The sequence below is a fragment of the Misgurnus anguillicaudatus genome, chromosome 5, assembly GCF_027580225.2.
Source record: "Misgurnus anguillicaudatus chromosome 5, ASM2758022v2, whole genome shotgun sequence".
Taxonomy (NCBI): domain Eukaryota; kingdom Metazoa; phylum Chordata; class Actinopteri; order Cypriniformes; family Cobitidae; genus Misgurnus; species Misgurnus anguillicaudatus.
In genome coordinates, this window is record NC_073341.2 from 16,246,550 (window position 1) to 16,266,849 (window position 20,300).

Genomic DNA, 20,300 nt, shown 5'->3' on the forward strand with positions numbered 1-20,300 from the left:
CCTTATGCAAATAACCTAGTGCAGAGCAAGCCAATTAAGTTAATGAAAGACTGTGGAACAAAGGATGTGTACGTGTTGCGGCCACTGTGATTGGCTGTTGGCCATGCTTTAAACACACCCTCCTTCAATTGTTATGTTGCGTTTACACCAGCCGCGGTAGAGGCGGCAAAAAACGCACTATTCGCTCGTAGTAGGACGCTACAACATTTGAGTTTACTCGCTTCATTCGCGTATGAAAGGCGCGCGTGAAAATCTAGTCATTCGCATCCTGTAATCACGTAAATACTACTAAGGTTCTGATTGGTTAACGCGGCACGGAAATCCACCAAAGTTCAGATTATTCAACTCGCGGCAACACTCAATTCGCGCGGAACACGGCACGCCTTCCACGCGCTCCGTGCCATTCGCGGCACGCCTACCAAACGTAACGCGCTGCAAGATGCCTAATCACGTCTTTGCATTGACTTAACATGTAAATCACCCGCGCTTGCCGCCTCTACCGCGGCTGGTGTAAACGCAGCATTAAAGGCGCTCTAAGCGAATCTGTGAGACGTCATTTTTTGTTGATGTTTGAACTGCTTTCAAACAAACGCCGCGTAGCTAAGTCCTCCCCTCCCCCTCCCTTCCGTGCTTTCATGAACGTGCCCAACCCCCACCCACAAATCCTTCTTGTCGTTTATTGCCTGGAACACTTTGTTATGGTTTCTGTTTGTAGATTTGGCCACTGTGTATTTATTGCCGTTTGTGGAGCCTAGGCTATCTACAGAGATCACGTTTTTTTACAGTTTGATCAGCGGACATGCAGCAAGCAGATAGTGAGGAGATGTTTGCTGTATGTAACCAAAAATGTTTTATGGTCTAAAACGCGTGAATTCGCTTAAGAGCACCTTTAAGGCTGGCGCCCGGTGTGAATGTGCCATTACCCTCATTCAAGGTCGCCTTTTTTAAAGTTTCTGCTAATATGACAGTTAACAGCAAAAGAGCGCTCAAGCTTCAATATTTGATTGACAGGACAGCGACCTTGGTGGTTGCCTATAAGCAATATAAAAATGCAGTGCACTGCTCTTTTTTGAAATCTCTTTTTTAAAGGCATTGTTGTCCACCTTTCGTTTTCAGGCGTTTAAAGCGTGTTTGGTGTGATCGGCCCCTAAGAATATTCTGCAAAATGACAGCAACCAGCTTCGCTGTGGTTTTGATAATCCATCATACTAATAAAACCTGATTCAACTCATTAATAAAGACCTCAATGGTCTTAACCGAGTGGGTCAGACAAGACATCAAAAATCTGCAGTGCTGGTTTATTCCAAGACACAACTGCCATACTTCCAACGTCTTCACAATGAAACATTTATCAGCTCTGCCTCTAATCTATGTGAGGGCATAATAACACTGGACTGTGTTAAATAATCTTTTAAGGTGGTTGTGATGTAGTTATGTCATAATGTTGGGACTGCATTAAAACTACTCACCTTTACCGTTCTCCAGGTCTTGAGAGGCGATAACAAATCCAAATCCTTCACCTGACTTCCTCTTTAGCTCCACCTCATACCCTCGTAGCTTAGTGGCCGGCTCCTTATCCTCTGCTTTTACTCGGGGACTGAGCATTGTCCCGCCTTCCTCTGAACTCATCCAATCCCGCGGCTCAAGCGTGAGAGTGACAGGTACAGAATCCAGAAAGCTGGTGCTCTGGACCAATGACGAGCGCACCAGTGCTGGAGAGGGCGGGGTAAGGGAGTTGGACGCTAACGGGTTGGAATCGGTATAAGGGACTTCAGAATCAGAGGCGGAGCGTGGAGGGGGCGGAGTTAGTCGACGTACAGAATTAGGGGAAATGGAATAATGTGAAGGACCTACAAAAAAGGGACGATGGATACTGTAAATACGAATGTTATTATTGCTTTTATTTCATCATATATATTACATATTTATTGTTCATTGTGTCTTTAAATATTTATTTCAAGGTCTTTTGGACTCCACTGTGTGTAATGTAATATCTAAACATATACAGTATCTTACCCCCTCTGTAAACCAGCAGAATAACCTCTCCTTTTTTGGTGTGTTCCTGCAGAATCCTTTGGACCTTGAATAACAAAGAAACATTAATAAATGCACAAATAACACAAATCTCAAACTGAATTCAGGTTTCTCTTTACCTGTGCAAAACTGAGACTCTGTACATCCGCTCCATTGATCTTGACGATGGCGTCTCCCGACTGAAGTCCGTTACACTGTCTGTGATCCCAGACCTTCTTCACAATCGTCTGTCTCCCTCCGTAACCCCCTGCTGTGACGCTGAACCCCATATTGCTCCCCCTTTCACATTTAGCCAAGGCGACAGGTACTAACTCCCCGTTACCTGGAAACCCACTTCCGATAATGCCGCTGATCGCTCCCGGTGATGGGATGCTGCTGTTCGGGCTGCTGCTAGCACTGGCCGTTCCGTTAAAAGTGAAGTAAGGCCCGTCTGAATGGGCGCTGTGGGGTGGGGTAAGCAATGCGTGCTGGGGTTGTCGGAGATGGGAGTAGCGTCTTCCTCCTCCGGGGGAAAAAGACATGGGGCCGGGACTTATTTCTGCGTGGGGCAATCGAGATACGGGCGGTGGAGTGCACGAGGAAAGGTCACTTTCAGAAGATTTGAAGTTCGAGCATAGGCGGGGAGGTGGTGGGGTGGACAGAGAGTTGTTATTGTGGTTGCGGATAAAAGAAGCCCTTTGTGAGGATATAAAGAGAGTGTGAGTCACATCTGGGCACCATACACTGCAAAGATCATTTTTGCAGTACAAAATAATTTCACCTTTGTGATCCAATCGCAGACACCACCTCGCTGTCACTTTGGCTGGCCAGATCTGCATTCTGTAACCTTCTGATCCCTCTTGAGGAGCGAGGTGGTCTTTCGTACCCACTCTCGTAACCATTGGAGTACCCATATGATGATGGAGCTCTTGGGGGTGAACTAAAAGGTGATGAATTACCGTTAGCATCCAGACTCAACCGTGACTGCCGTACTCTGAAATTTCTCGAGGATCCCCTCTCATAGTCAGAACACACAGGACCGTTCTGGTTTAGATGTGGCTGGGCGTATGGTAGAGGAGCTTGAGCCCTGGGTTGGGTGGTGGTTGGTGGAGGTAGATACGAAGGTGAATTACGGCTTGGAGAATCTGTCAGCCTGCAATGGGCCATCTTTGGAGATCCGTCAGAGTTAAAGAGCATTGGGTAGCCCCGTCGGACCACAACGTCTACAGTGTGACCCACTGGAATGACTTTCAACATCTCCACTACCTCCCGGTGAGACCAGCCCAGCACACAGGTATCATTAATGTATACCAGAATGTCCGCTGCAAAGGGGAAATGGGTACATGAGTTCAATTTACATACAATTTATTTCCACTGTTGCACCATTTCACAGTTAATATTACTTTAAATTTACTGCAGTATATTCTTCAGTTCATTTCATACATTCTGCACGTTTCTCTGAAACTTAGTATTCAGTTATTCCTCAAACAACTCTGAGTATCAGGGACAGATTAATCCATCATTTATGCAAATCATTTAATGGCATAACCTAAAAATTTGCACTGAATTGAATTTGCATGGTCAATTCTCCATCATGCAGGTCAATTCTGGATGCATGACTGTAGAGGATGAAACAAAGTACCATGATTTCGTATTTTTTACACCTGAATTACCTCTTTAAAATGCAGTTTTGTAAAGGGCAATTTATAATTAAATTAACTTAAAAAGTAGGTTTGTAAAGCTTAATTGAAACATTCACTGTGTGATATTCTTTTGCAGATAGCGACTGGTTAAACTGAATTGCGGGTGGTTAGTGATTATGACACGAGAGTAGCTGTTTAGTCAATTTGCCTATTTCACAGTTGCTAGCACAAATCACCTTTATAGCTCTCTGCAGCCCTTATCACGCAGGCATAAATATGCAGTTCCTGTGCTAAATCATTTGAAAGCAATTATGGTTAAAATAAACTATAATTATCTCAAATATAACTGTTTCATGGCATAGGGCAAGATTTTCTGTGATTGCTTTGTCAATGACTTAAGTGTTTCTCACATACACCTACATTACGGCTTTAGAAGATATGGAAGAACCCTGCGGACACATTTCATGGGGTTTTTATGTCATTTTTAGAGTTTGATGTGTTATCTTTTGAGTCAGACCTGTAAATATCTGCATTGTTTTCTTATCTTTAGTTTTGTATAGTTGCTATAAAAAAGAGTATAAAGAAATAAAGATGTAATCATCCCCATTAGTCTTTTACACTACAAACAGTAAAGCTGTGTGTGTTTACCGGTGTGAAGGGATGAAGGTCCTCCAGGGGTGATGCTGTAGATCTGCAGGAACTCCCGCGGTCTGCTGCCACCCACAATGTTGAAGCCGAAGCCCCGCGAGCCCTTCACCAGACGGGTGTGAATAGTGAAGCCCTTCAGTTCACTTGGCTGATCTGTAAATTCTAGCACTACAAATAAAGAGAGAGAAATGATTTTAAATAAAAACTATGATTCTTGATTGACAGCCAGACTGAAAAAAACATTGAAAATGAATCTTAATAAAAAACAGATTTTACATAAAAAGAGACAGATGGTAAGATGGACTTTGTGTGCATCTGCATGTCTGAGCACAGACTGTTTGATCAAATCAAGTAGAACAACAGATCCAGGGATTAGACTGACACATGGCACGCTTTACCAAAAAATTAAAACAACCAAAACCAACTAAAACAGGCAAAAAGACCCTCTCTCTAAAACTCTCAAATTTAAATGTATGTTTATAGTGCCATCTACAGCTAGTATTGATGCATTGCATGCCTTACTTACTAAACTGCTTTTATTAACATATTCAGTTGTTTTTGCATCTACAGTGACAAGTACTGTACTGTAGATGTGAAGACCATTAAAGATGAACTCAGATCTATTACTAACTTCAACAAAAATGGTTTTATAAAGCTGCAGAAATAAATAAGAGACCACTGCAAGTTTCTTTTACAGTACATTCTTTTGAATGTACTACAGTATTTATAGTGGTTTGAGTAAAATTACTGTACCATTTTTATTTCATTCTGTCACCTACCGGCAATAATTCTTTCTATAGTAATAATAAATAATGCTTTTTATTAGCAGAAAATTGAATTGAGCAAATGATTTAAAAACAAGTTCAAATTGTAAGCAACACAATGCTAGTTTTACATGTATTTCAGGAACAGTTTAAAATGAATATATAATAAAATAACCCTGATTTTAAATCACATCTTTCATGTGTCTTGGCACACGCTCAGTCTTTTACATTGCTGTCACTCATGAGGTTTGCTTTTGTTGAAATTTAACAGACTCTGAATTGAAATGGACACAATACCTGTAAAAATGATAATTAAACACAAAACTAAGAGAGTGGTCTCTTAATTTCTTCCATGGCTGTACTATACAGTAATAACAGTAATACATTATGCACTAGTGATAGACCAATATATCGTCCGGCCGATATATCGGGCCGATTTTTGCGAGTTTTATGTGTATCGGCCGATGGCGATACGTGGCTGCTGTATTTGCAGATTTTTCCGGCATTATTCACAAATAGAGTGCTGGAAGCCGAAAGCGATTGCAGGTCATGTGACTAAAAACAACCAACCTTTCCATGACAACATCAAAAGCTCAGCCTAACAGCTGATCATAGCTGGACAAAGGGTTTTTTTATTTCTCATCTCTATGTATATTTGTAGTAAAGTGCTAGAAATCAATATCCTTTGCTGACAGTTCCTCATCATTGTGGAGAGTGCAGTTCATGGTTCCATAGCACCTTTACCTGTTTTTACTATTGGTTAAATATAGTGTTCAATAAATGTTACTTTTTTAATTGAGACTTGTAACATTTGGCATCATTGTGTCATTTTTATGATGTAAATTGAGTGAGCAAAAGCAGTAGCGGCTCAAGAAAATCGGCAGCCTGTATCGGCCATCGGCTAAGGCTGATGAAACAAAAATCGGTATCGGCACAAAAAAATCCATATCGGTCGATCCCTATTATGCACATTATAAAAGTATGGAGTAAAAGTTTTAAGATAATCTAAAAACAATAATAATATAATCAGTGTATTGTATCCACTACAATTAATACATTAAAAGAAACATATTTATAACACTGAAGTTACCAACAATTTATTGTGCTTTCCAAAATAAATAGCTTTTAGGATGCTTAGAGGAAAAAAGATTTAATTCTTATATCTCCTAAAATTACTCTACAGTGTCAAAAAAGTACTAAGCTGTAAATTTTCTATCACTGCGGTGGGACCCTCAAAGGCTCATATTTGTACATGTATATAACACATTGAAATTTGTACCTTTTGGGGTACAATATTATACCCTAAGGACCTATTTTGTATCAATTTTGAACAAGTTACATATTAGGGGTGCAAACCATTAATTAAATGTACACAATGCTGTAAGTCCTGTAAGATACAGTGATGTACCCCAAGAGCGACAATATTATATTATGTTTTATAAAGGTAAAATGACAGCGACAGAGAAGGTAGTTCTGTCCCTTTTTTCTGACTGTGTATTATGCATGTAGTGGAAACCAGGGCTAGTAATCTCTTCTGTGGCAATGTGCCTCCTTACTGTGCATGTTGTCACAAAACTGTGGCCTAAGTGTGGGTTAGATTTCACAACATCTCTATGATGGATTATGTTTCATCTTTGAAAGCCTTTAACAGCAGAGGCGTTTAAAGTATTTGAAAGAACATATAAAGTATGGAGTGCCATCCAATGACAAAGTATCCCATGGAGAATTGAGTTGGCAGATACACGACTGCCTGCCACAGTGGCTGTGATTTATCTGGCCATACTTAATGGAAAGCAAATGATAAGCAAAAACGCATCTTTAATCATGATAATGATCCTAAACATTGCAAACACAAACAACACACACCTACAGATGGGTGGTTATATAATCACAGGTCCATTTGTTTTCCAAAATCACTTTAAAGCGGTCTAAACCTAACATAACTGAAGCTCTGGAAACTTACCGGGCCTAAAATCTAATTTAATTTAATATCCTTGTATGTTTATTACCATTTTGTGTGATTTATTTATATCCAAAGGCTTTAAGCAAACATAAAAATATACTGACCAACAGTAAAAACTTTTAATGTTCCTTATGAAAATGTATAAAAGAAAGGAGAGGTCATCTGAACCTTAACAGAAATGAAAGGGCAAAATCTTACTTTCAGTCATTGAGATATTTTCTGCACTGTGTGTTCGGCGGTTACACCATGATGACAGCTTTAGATGCTGACTGCAGGACAAACACATAACACAAGATGTCAGTGTTCTCATATAAGAGAAGAACACTATATACACTTGACTGCAGACAAACTGTTATCCACACTTGCACAGCCACAATTAAAGAGGAAGAACACACAAAAATGACACAAAATTATGTTAGCATTTACCTATTGTCATGCTGCACATACTGTATGACTTACTTATGTAACGCTATATTTATATGTTTTGCATTTACAGTAAATGGGAACCGGAACCTAATGCCTTGATTTTATTAAACTTACATTGAAAAACTTCTGAAGCCATAAAGCAACCAGAACATTTTTCCAAAGTCATGCAGGTTTGGACTGACATTGGGATGAGTACATGATGACCATTTCTAACAACTACCATTTTTAATATAAACAATTCATATACTCATCATTATGGTTCTTACTCTTTGTAGTAGGGATTCCCTGAGTCGCTGTATATCATCTCCCAGTTTTCAGATCCGGTCACCCGTGCACCTCTACGGTGACCGACCCCATTCTCCAAGGCACTGCCATCTCCTCCACTGGAGTGTCGTGATTGGCTGGGGGATGAGGTGTGGGCGGGGACACTGCTCGCAGCTGCCGAACCCCCTAAAATACCAACAGAGAAATAACAAGAAATGTAAGAAATAAAATAGGTGACTGAAAAACAAATCAAGCATATTCTGGCTAAAACTACTTGAAGACTTATTGAATTATTTCTCCATTAAATTGTTAACTGGTTAATTTTTTGCTACAGGCTGTATCACTATTATATGCATAAAAACAAATTAATAAACTAAGACACATTTCTTACAGCTAAAAGCAAACAAAGTTTTAATTTCCTCGCAGAGCCACATTTAAAGTTTAAAGGTAATCACTTTAGTGTCAGTTCTGATATCCAAGCAGGGTCAGCATCCAAGACATGGAGCAGTACATTCAATCCATAAAGACAGATCGGTATGTAAACCTCCTCTGTTGATTGACTTCAATGTCATGCTTTGATCAATGACCCTGTCATCCATGCCACTGCCCATGGGGTGAAGAGACCAGGACAGACAAAAGTGCACAGATAGTCAAAACCAAAGTGAAGTTGTGAAAGTGTTGACTGGACAGTTTTGGTGACATGCACTCTGTCTTCTGACAAATATGTGTCTGGTATCAATTTTTTGTTACGTTCAGCCTATGTGAACTGTAAAAAACAATAACAAGATTGTTATCAAAATTAAAGTTACACTAAATACGAAAAAAGGTTTTGCCTTTCATTTCTGGGAAAATTGACCAAAAATATATAATGCCTCATTTCACTGTACAGATTTTTTTGTCCAGTCCAATGCTTACTAGATCATAAATGTCCCTTCACATGCATTGATGCAACAATAAACTAAAAGCTGTGTAGATAAACAAATCATATTACTTCCTAACTTACTTATTGTGTGCAACAATAACTTTACATCAAAATAATTCAATACAACAATACACTATTAAACATTCAAAAACAATGCAATGTCTCCTCAGTCCTCTCAAATGTAATTTTTAAATAAGAAAGCTGCTTTCATTAAGTAATTTCATTGGGTCTTTAATCAATAATTTAGTAGCATTTTGTAAAAAAATTTTTACTCTAAAGTATTAACTTTAGTTTTATTTAGGTGCCACAATCATCTAGAGTGCATTGCGTGGCTATTACAGTAGATTTACCAAACTATTCATTACTATAAAAAGATCTCTTTATATTGTTTGAAATACCATATGCACATGTACATAAAGAAAAGTGGATATGAAGATTCCCCAGCTGGCGCCTGAACATCTGCAACCTCCAAACTGTATACTAAGGTAATTAGCATATTCCCATCAGAAACAAAGACACAGCTTTAAACACAAACACACACATACACAATGGGTCATGGTGTCGTATATACACACTTTATATGCTTTAACAGCACTGATGCCAAGAGAGTCATAGATATGACTATGAATTTGAGCATGCAAATGCTATTTTAGTAAAAACATTTGTTTGTTGTTTAGTAAACACATTTGTTTGGACATTAATTGGTGGTAAAGCATCTGTAGCAGCCCCCTGCACAAGACACGCTTCATAAAAAGTGAAGCCTGGTTTGCCCTTTTACATTTATACAGTATAATACAGCAAGAGTGTTTTTCAAATCCAGTTTACTGTTACATGGAAAAGGTATATCACCACTTTCTCCACCTGAATGATGACTAAATTGACTTAATTTTAACGTCAAAGCATGAACTGATGTTGCGGTTAAAGCCCATTTCATAGAAGGTGAATGGGACCCAGGACAGACCCGTGGGGTGCATCAGTATTTCTCGGAACAACCACCACTTCATATAGGTTGTTTACACTGAATAGGTACTAATTACCGTACCTCACCATAAGCTTGTTCTCAAGACATAAAGGACGAACGCATGTAAAGCATTAAAGTAGTCAGAAAGCATAATCTTTATCAAGCTGGGAGCATTTATGCCCTGTGGAGTATGTAGGTCAGTACACCATCTTGTCAAATGTGTGCCTGGTAGGCAAACTCCAGTAGGCCCAGATGGTCTTTGAATACGAGTTGGTGACGTTTATGGACCTCCAGGGTCTTCATGAACAGTGAGACCAACTGGTTTCTAGGTTTTGGAAGTATCGGGAAGCTCCAATTTTAGAGGATATTTAGAGCTAACTTCAAAGTGAATGGAGTACAGGCTGTGCACCCGTTAACATCGACACCTTTAAGCATACACCTTCAGAAACACCTAAATGATTTTTAATACCATGACAGACATTTTGGTCAAGTGACTCAACTAAACTTTTTTTAACTAAATTATTTATTTATTTATTTTAATTTTCATGGTGCATTTTTGTTGTAAACTGCCTATACTGAAGATAAATGATGTGCAAGTTTATCATATTCATGTTTTTGTAAAAGAAAAATGTTTCAATGTCAAAAATCTATGGGTATTGATAGCAGGAAACTGCTGTGTAATATGTGAAACATCTGTTATATTATATTTGCGCCCACACATCTTATTCAGAGCCGAACATAAGAGGAAAGTGGAATAATGACACAGGGAAGCAAATGTAAAATTCAAGAAACCCACAGTATTTGTAGTCTGCTCAAGAAAAAAAAGAGAATATCTTAGAGAAAGGAGACGATAAAATATAGACGTGATGAAGAGCTGTCTGGGTTATATTTGTCTGGAAACAAATATTCTGCTAATGTGTCACCTGGAGCACAAAAACACAAGGGAAAGATAAGGGAAATATCTTTGATGTGAATGAACAAATGAAGTCACATTCAGGGAAATTTTGGCACCTACTGTATGTATGCCCTTGTTACAGTCTGTTATATTCACTTAAATTATTAAAATATTGTAGCTCATATCATTTTTTGCTATATCAATAACGATGGTGAGCAATGAATAGCTCACGGCACCATTCTCAACACAAAAGGACCAAGAGCAACTCATCTCATTTTTGTATGCATAAAAATACTCAAGAGGGTGATCTATTGTGAATGAATAGTACACAAAAGAGTACAGATCAAGATATTGTATCTCAATTCAATGGATGAAAACTAAATAAAAATATTTTTCTGTACCTTAAATTTGACATAATAACATGTATAACGTGACAGTGTTGCAAACTGTTGTCAACACACGAACCAGATCTGAACGCTGCTCTTCTCACCTGACAGCCCTGAGTCCTCTTCACTGTTGTCGCCCTCCTCTCCTGTTTTCTCCAGGTTACTTAGAGATTTGCTACGGGTTCGAAATTTCCTCAGCAGATTCCTGTGCTCCGTGTATGTAATGGGTGGACTGTCAGGACTGATGTGGACCGGACGAGGTGTTCCATAGTAGTTACCTAATCCGGTGAAGATGAAATAAGGCTGGTAGTTAGTTTCCTGGGATAGTCTAGGTTTTGTAGTAGTTTTGTAGTAATGATGGTACTATGGTCCTCCAAGAAAGGGCTTCTGCAGCACCTCCCGGCAAATAGATACAACATGACAGAAGTGTCATCACAAGGGCTCAGTGCTTTATCAGACAATGAACAATATGAGATGCTGTGATTTACAGGCATGATTCTTGTCTAAAATGTATGAGCCTGCAGGTTCAAAAATTGTTCGGTAAATACATTTTATATTATTTGTTGTACTGCAGATGAATAATGGATGAGCAATAGCTCTAAAGTAAGATAATATAATCCACAAATACATGCAGGTCATTTTCTGCATACAAGTTACATCTTAAACACTTCTTACATAACTGTATGCATTTATAATATGTATTTGTACCACTTGGAGAGAACATTGTGTATGTCCAGATAAAACATTCAAAACTTTTTGATGGATAGCAAACATGTTTATAAATATGATATTTCTAAATACCCGGCTGATACTGTCATTACATGTTTGTGTATTATGTGTACAAAAAAACATTATATACAATACAGAGTCAAATGCGGTTTTATTTATCTTAAGAGTGAATCAAGAGCTTTATTTAACCAAAAATAGCCAACAGGACCACAAAAAAGGTTGGTTATCATTATCAAGGTCACCATAATAATGCATGATAATCCATTACACTGTCATTGTATATTCTCTAAAAGCGTAAAAATCCACCAAGGATGGATCACTGTACATATGACTACAGTGATCCTACATGGGCCTATCTACAGACCTCCAACAGCTTTTTAAAGCCGTCCTAATCTCCGTCTGTTATTGATCGAGTGACTTGCGGCGGTAAGTAAATCATACGGCCGAATCGCCAAGGTGAGAATGACGTTTATTGCGTTCTGTAAAAGCAGCAGCATTTTTTATGCTAATTCATTTTATTTCTTTAATCAGGCGAGGTAGCTGATCCGACCCCTGAGACTCATAATTCACATGCTAAAAGCACATGTGTCACTGAGAATAAAGTCATCATGGTAAAAAAGCAATGTGCTGTTTAACAGAATTACATGATTTTATAAATGTATATTTTATACATAAATGCAATGCACTTATTTAGTGGGTGTGTCACCTTTATGATTGAATATGATCTTCTTTATTATAAACTTGTAGAATACATGTACTGTAAGTATAATATTTATTACATTCTGACCCTGCTGAAGATTTGCTTACACCAGCATAGATCTGCACGTTACTCGGTTGGTTGGTTTGGTGCAGGCCTATCTGGTGGACCTGTATTACTTTGTGTTTTGCATTGACTTACTGTTTATGGAAAGCACAAGTAACGTGTTTTTTTTTTAAAACCACCTGGCTGAGGTTCTCTCTTCCCATAACATCACAAAACAGTTAATTTACAGTAGATGATTTTCATGTTATTTATGAGGTATGAATATCTTTACAATACAATACAATTAACAGTAAATGTATAAATGTATGTGTTAATACGAACAGCCAAATTAAAAGAAGCTGCGCACTGATTATTGTGACAACTGCAAATGTTGTGCAGTATTGTATTAACACCAAGTTAAAGGATTATTCCACTTTCATAAAATAAAGTGTCCCCCGTGTCATCCTAGATGTTTATGTCTTTCTTTTTTTCAGTGGAAAATAAATTTTTTGAAGAAAACATTCCAGGATATGTCTGCATGCATATAGTGGACTTTATTGGACATCATGCAGTCAGTGTCAATGCAGCTTCAAAGGGCCTTAAATGATCCAACTGTGGCATAAGGGTCTTATCTAGCGAAATTATCATAATTTTCACCAAAAAAAGTACTTTTTTACCACAACTTCTCGTCTTGCACTAGCCTTGTGATGTGCCAGCGTATTACATAATCACGCTGAAAGGTCACTCATGACGTATGTGAAAGTACCGCTCCAGTGTTTACAAGTGTGGAGAAAGAGGACAGTTCTGACATTATTGTATGTGAAATGACTATAATTAATGTTTTTGTGTCAGTTTATTGTTTAAAATGATCCGCAAGTGTGTGTTTCACATATGTAACACGTGACCGTTCAATGTGATTAAGTAATACATAAGGTCGCGCTTCGCGTCAGGGGCGTTTTACATGGAACGCTGCGAGAGTGTCTAGGTTATTTTCAATAGGAGATGCCCAGCCGATGCCTGACCAGTGACCACCGGCGGTAACCCAGTTTAATTCGCTTACCCGTTCACATACCCCGATAGTATTTATATATATAAATATATATGTATCTCTCTCAAGGGTTTTTCCCCTCCTAGGAGTTTTCCCCCAGGAGGGTTTTCTCTTAGGGGTTTTTTTCATCCCCTGGAGAGTCCGCCACCTTTGGCTTAATTTACCACTTTACTGTATACGTTACATTATTACTACGCTCGCTTTTCTATGCTAAAGCTGCTTTGAAACAATTAACAATTGTGAAAAATGCTATATAAATCAAATAAAATTGAATTGAATAGGAGACATGCGAAAAACGGCAAAACGTGGGTGGTTACAGAGGTGGAGCGGAGTCTGTCCGCAAGCCTTGCTCATGCACCCAAAATCCTGCCCCTTCCACTTCCACTACATGAAAAAAGCTGTAGTGAATTCCTCCACTTGCCGGGAACTTTTTTTTTGACTGAAGAATGAAAGACATAAATGACAAGGAGGTGAGTAAATTATCTGAATTATCTGGATTTTTATGAAAGTGGAGTAATCCTTTAAACGAAGAAAACTGCATGAAACCAAACCAGTTTGGCCTAAAAGCAAGATGTCCAAGCTAATACACTATAATTATGGCAATAATAACAGAATAAGTGCAGTTAAAATTGTGCTTTACCACAATTATCCTTTAAACCCTCTATTGATTTATTCGGTATATAATGATATACAGTGTGCCCGCTGACCTTTGAACTTGCCACTCTCTAGTAGCGCCCCAGACTCCTCAAGCGAGAAGAACTCTTCAACTGAGACAAAGTTATAGTCGACTCCTTTGATCTCCCCGTCCCGCCGCTGTCTAGTTGTACCTGGGGGCGACAGCAGACAGAGAGGAACGTGATGAATACAGCAAATCTAAATCACATACAGAATTATTGACACATCACTGACCTAAAGGCCTTTAGCTCAGTGTATGTGCAGTCACAGATTAAGATGGCATCTAATTCCCTCTCCATCCATCCTTGACTGACAAGAAACAGGGCTATGAACAGCCCAGACCAATTACAGGGATCCAGCCTCGAATATTTGACACGGCTCTCTTTCTCTCTCTCTCTCTCTCTCTCTCTCTCTCTCTCTCTCTCTCTCTCTTTGTGGTCTCTGAACGGTTTAACACTGACACATCATCAATCACAAATTCTTCATCACTCCGTGCGGTAAAACACACAAACACACACAGTGCAAACATGCACAAATCCTGCTTTCCACTTCGATTTCTCTAATTAAGAGTCTGATAAGTAAAAGCACCCAATACATCACAACATGAACATTAGTCTCAACACTTCCCAGTGGGATGCACTATAGTGTGTGTGTGTGTTTCTGTTTGTGTGTGTGTGTATTGATATATCCACCAGTAGCTTACACAGCCAGGGGGTTATTGGCATGATTAGGCCGAGTTACTTTCTGCCACGCCCACCATGCGTCAATCACAGATAGAGAAGAGGACACAACGGAGAGAAAGAAGCATCATCTGTCTAATTTAAGGGTGGCCTCAAGGGTGTGCATGTGTATGTGTGCACATGTGTGCGTACACAATTAAGCAACGCTTAATGCACAAAATTTGTGGCAGAATTCTGCTGTGAATACAAAAAACGCTGTTTAATAGGAGAGGTCTGTATCTGTGTGTCATGTATTATGCATATGTATAATTACATAAATTGCATGCATGCACTACTGCATCTTAATTAAAAAATCAGTAGCATGGTGCATGCAGAAATTTTATATTAGAAATCTTTTGAAAGAAACTAAAAAAAGGAAAAGTATATTGTAAAGTAATGACATAATGAGATATGGATTCAGTGCTCAAATAAAATTATTATTGTGTTATATTTAGATTTTAAATTGAGTTTGCAAACCTGGTAATACTTTGCAATAAGGTGGTTTTTTTAACATTAGTTAATGCGTTTGCTAAGTAACATTGACAATGTAATACTTCTTCAGCTTTTATTCATCTCAGCATTTATGTTAATTTCAGCATTTATTAATACATTTTTAAAATTGAAAGTTAATGCACAATGAACAAGCATGAATAATTGTATTGGCATTCACTTAACATTAACAAAGGTGAAAAGTGCTAAGTAAAATATTGCTCATTGTTAATTTATGTTAGCTAATGCATTTAATAATAACAAATACATCTTAAAGTGTTACCACAAACCCCCATTGTGAATAGGCTGTGACTCGGTAACCAAAAGTGTAGGATATTAAATCAACACTGTATGTGTTATTTGGAAATTTCACATGACTTTTTAAGATGTCAAATAAATCTTTGGTGTCCCCAGAGTATGTATGTAAAGTTTTAGCTCAAAATACCATATAGATAATTTATTATATCATGTTAAAATTGTAGGTGTGAGCAAAAATGTGGCGTTTTTAGGTGTGTCCTTTAAAATGCAAATGAGCTGATATCTGCACAAAATAGCAGTGCCGTGGTTGGATAGTGCAAATTAAGGGGAATTATCCCCTTCTGACATCACAAGGAGAACCAGATTTCAATGACCTATTTTTTTCACATGCTTGCAGAGAATGATTTACCAAAACTAAGTTACTCGGTTGATCTTCTTTACCTTTTCTAGGTTGATAAAATCACTGGGGACTCAATTATAGCACTTAAACATGGAAAGACAGATTTTCATGATATGTCCCCTTTAAGTGTTTTCTAACTGTTATGTATGATGACTTCATTGACCGTGTATTGAAAGCGATCATAGATCACAATGCGGACAACCGCACTGCTGTACATTTTATGGCACATCCCAAAGCAGAAGAGTATTGGCGGTTTGGACGGTATTGAGCGGGTTTCTTCTGGGCCAGTGGACACATACTGATGAACAGATGTGTAGTTAATAGATATAATAAAGAAAAGATCAATCAGTATGCAAATATTACAAATACACAGAAGAGTGTGTTACTGTATATATGAGCCTGCCTGTGAAAACCCAGCTGAAGGGATTTTTTTTGTGATTTACTGTTTTCAACATAAAATCATTCGACATAATGTAAAGAACATTCTTTAAAAATATAACCATTATATCTTTAATATAGACCGAGTAAGATCATATCAAAGATTATTATTAGATCAATGTGAATTGAGTGAAATCAAACTTTGATGCTCCAAATCTCAAGTCTATCTCAAATATACTTTAGCATTTTTATAATGTAATTCTGCAGTTTTACAGTTTTCCAATATTGTTTAAAGGAAATATTTCATAAAGCCTCTAAGCATGAGGTTTGCATGTCTTATAATAAAAGTTAAGTTTAAGATGAAGTATAACACTGCAGGGAGCTGTAGTCGCTGTCTGGCATGTTTTATGAACTACCAAACACATTAAAAACTCTGGAAACCTGAAGATTTCCATTGGTAAGCTCTGTGGGACTGCAGGGATATCTCTTAACAGACACTAGACAAGCTCAGTGTGAATAATTATCTCTAAGTGATTGAGCCACACATCTGAGGCATCAGGAATACATTATGAGACTCTCAAACCATGAATTAATGATGAGCCCATTAATTGTTGTCGAGTGTTTTTGACCCCCTGAGTCATAATGATGACCCTCTATAAATAACCTCACGGTGACCTCGGCATACCCAAGGTCCTTCTCATGACAGAATGAGATGCATAAAGCTACACAACAAGACCAAACATGACAATCCTACATTTGCTCACATATCGTATACATACTCATAGCTGAAGTCTCTGTTTAAGATGGACACAGGGGTACTCAACAGCGCGCACTAATGCTTGTTTCCAGACGCCCATAAATTAGGCTCAAGGCAAGCACAAGCAAAATAATGACAAAATCTTGATGGAAACACATGATGCAAAAATGAGTAAATATACATTCTAAAAATGCAGGGTTATTTTAACCCCAGTGTTGGGTCAACAAGGGACAAACCCAGCCCCTTGGGTTGTAATTTAACTTTTTTAATCAAAACTCTGGGTTGTTTTAACCTATTGTTGGATCAAATATAAACATTTTCTAGGTTAATTGAACCCAATAGCTTTGCTCATCCATTTTGACCCAACACTAGGATAAAAATAACCCAACATTTTTAGAGTGTATGATATAACATGAATTAATCTGTCATGCAAATGATAAATAAAAGGTTTTTAATATGTATTAAAAATGCAATGAAATAAGCTGTTTTTTAAGTTTGTTATATATGTCGTACAAAACTAAACAAAACCAAGCAAAGCAATCTATTCTCTTAAAAAGCCCTTTGTAAAGTACTTACCCATTATAAAGGCCATTTAATTTCATTCTACTGCATGAATAATTGATAAACATCCAACCGTTTCTTAATTCTTTTAAGCGGTTTAATCCTTTATGTCCTGCCCTGCTCTGTGGCAATGGGCCATGTGATCTGACTGTACTCACTGTCTCTCTAGTCAATGTTTATCATTCAATGGCTGTGGTTTAATGGAACAGTAACTGCTGCTTTTGTTCAATTCTAACATGTTTTCATTTACAGTGGATACAAACTGACATGAATATCTTGAATTTTATACCAAAAATACATTTTGAGAAACAGGAAACGTAGAAGTGGAGGATTTTCTCCTTCTAGGAGTTTTCCCACAGGGTTTTTCTCCTAGGGTTTTTTCATCCTATGGAGAGTCAGCCAACATTGGCTCAACTTAGCACTTTCCTGTATACGTTACATTATTACTACGCTCGCTCGTACGGTTTATTATTAGATTTATTTAGTTTGAAAGCAGAGGGTCTGTTCTTTCATTTGATATATTGTAAGTTTATGTTAAAGAAGAACATTTTCTGGAAGGCATAAAACTTTTGTGAAAATCATAAAAAATGCTGGCGCAGATTGGGAACTTTTTTTATTAAAACGCTGGCAGGGAAAGAGTTAAATGAGGAATAACATGGCTCTACACAAGTATCTAATCAAGTATAGGCAAGTCTATATATTTATACACAGGACTTCAAATGGTGGGGGAATGAACTTCAGAGTTCCAGTTCAAAATCTAGAGGAAGTCAATATTTAACCATGTAATAGCCTCCATCTTTCATAAAAAATTATCCTGGGATTTTGTGCATCTACAAATAGGTGGTGATTTATACAGTACTTAGTTTATGAGATGGATAATTTGTATGAATTCGTACGACCAAATGTGTATGTTTTTGTAAGTGATTTGATTTAGTGGTTAGGGGTGGGCATCATAATTGTTTTTAATGAGATGGCTAAAGGCCAAAGTATAGTCCATTTTTAATGTGTATGCGAGGGTCCAAGTATAGTGCGCATAATGCAATTTTCATCATTAGAAGAGTGCACGTGTACTGTACGTGCACTGCTACAGGAAAATTTAGGATGTAGCCCAGGAGATGCATTGCATGCATTTTGTCACAATGCACATACTTCGAACATCTGTGTACACATACATGTCAAATAAACTACACTTTGCCAAGCTGTGCACTCGACTGTGCGCATACGTTTGTGTACACGTAAAAACAGACAATATTCCGGGCTTAATTCATATTAATTTCCAAATATGTACGTTTTTGTACATGATTTGATTTTGCCCCTGTGCTGTTGGGTTTAATGGTTAAGGGTGGGGTATCATGATTGTTTTTTTTCTACTAATCATATATTTTTTGTGTGATTCACTTCGTATGAATTCATACAAATTAGTGATAAGATCAAGTTGGCATTTATGGTTTGAAAATATAAAATATGTCCACAAATAGAGTCGCTCAAATTACTCTCTAACATATCGCATGGGTCTTCATTAAAATAAGAAGCAGAACGTTCCCACAATAAAATCTATTTAATTTATTTAAAACTTTATGTCAAAAATGTATTATTTCAATATCTATAATGTTTCTAAAATCCAATTTTAATTTCCTACATGTTCTGGGGGCTCCTCCTTTCTATTCATTTAAAAAGTTCTTGGCCCAAAAGAGGTTGAAGACCTCTGCTTTATTATAAGTACGTACATATTTTCAGAAACTGAACTGAAATTATATGTAAATTCAAAAAAATAATGCACATTAAATGTACTAATTATTTCTCTGCCTACCACTATATGAGGCAGTAGTACATGCGATAAGTAAGGAATAATTGACGATGGGCCGTTGAATTATTCGAAAATAATGCACACCTGCCTTTACACTGCGGGTGTGCATTATTTTCAAATAATTCAAAGGACCTGAGTTCCTCTTATATCACAGTTACCACAAACATTGCTCTGGTGCCTATTTTTAAGACATTTAAAAGGTTAGGTGTGCGTCGATTAACAAAAAAAAATCAACACCCATGAAACATTTCTCAGCCAATCAGAATAAAGCATTCAACAGACCCATGGTATAATATTTAAATATTAAACATTCATAGATGTTATGTATTGCAAAAACAAACCCTTATACTGTAAGTGACCAATCTGGAAGTTTTTCATTGGAAGAAACTCACAAACCGCATTCTTTACATGAAGTGCACAGGACACTCATGATCACAGCATGTTTCTGGGCTAATATCACCTCACTACAGTAAGCATTATAACATATATCTTTAGGCAAAAATGTCATGATTCATTAGACTGAACCTTAATAAATCATGTTTATAATCAATATTTAGATTGACAAGTCTGCTATAATGGATAAATGTCTTTACTGAGCTCATTACAATGCATTCTGGGATTGCCTTCTTCGTAAAGGGTACTTGACATGCTGCCTCAGGAAAATGACCAGAAGCAGATATTATTGAAGACAGCATAATTAAGCTTGTTATCTTTTGGTACAGCGACAGCCTTCACATGGAGCAATCCTAATGTATGATGCATAAAATGTTGCCAATCTATGAGCCCACTCACACAATATAGTGCCCAAAAGACGTAGCAGTCAAAATATGTGATAAATTCCATCCGATGTAA

The 20,300-nt window shown here is 37.6% G+C and overlaps 1 protein-coding gene across 3 annotated transcripts in view; it reads right to left on the reverse strand.

Annotated features, from left to right (window-relative positions):
* The window catches only part of magixb (MAGI family member, X-linked b), an 80,873-nt gene that overhangs the window by 28,029 nt on the left and 32,544 nt on the right, over positions 1-20,300 (reverse strand). For 2 of the 3 annotated variants that reach the window (XM_073867641.1, XM_055168343.2), the window contains exons 4-12: positions 14,112-14,231; positions 10,990-11,163; positions 7,724-7,907; positions 7,230-7,300; positions 4,305-4,472; positions 2,795-3,335; positions 2,154-2,709; positions 2,017-2,080; positions 1,470-1,850 (exon numbers count right to left, since the gene is read on the reverse strand). In XM_073867641.1, coding sequence (XP_073723742.1) covers positions 1,470-1,850; positions 2,017-2,080; positions 2,154-2,709; positions 2,795-3,335; positions 4,305-4,472; positions 7,230-7,300; positions 7,724-7,907; positions 10,990-11,163; positions 14,112-14,231 — 2,259 coding nt within the window. The remainder of the gene's footprint in view (positions 1-1,469; positions 1,851-2,016; positions 2,081-2,153; positions 2,710-2,794; positions 3,336-4,304; positions 4,473-7,229; positions 7,301-7,723; positions 7,908-10,989; positions 11,164-14,111; positions 14,232-20,300) is intronic. The other variant, XM_073867642.1, reaches the window with a different exon arrangement.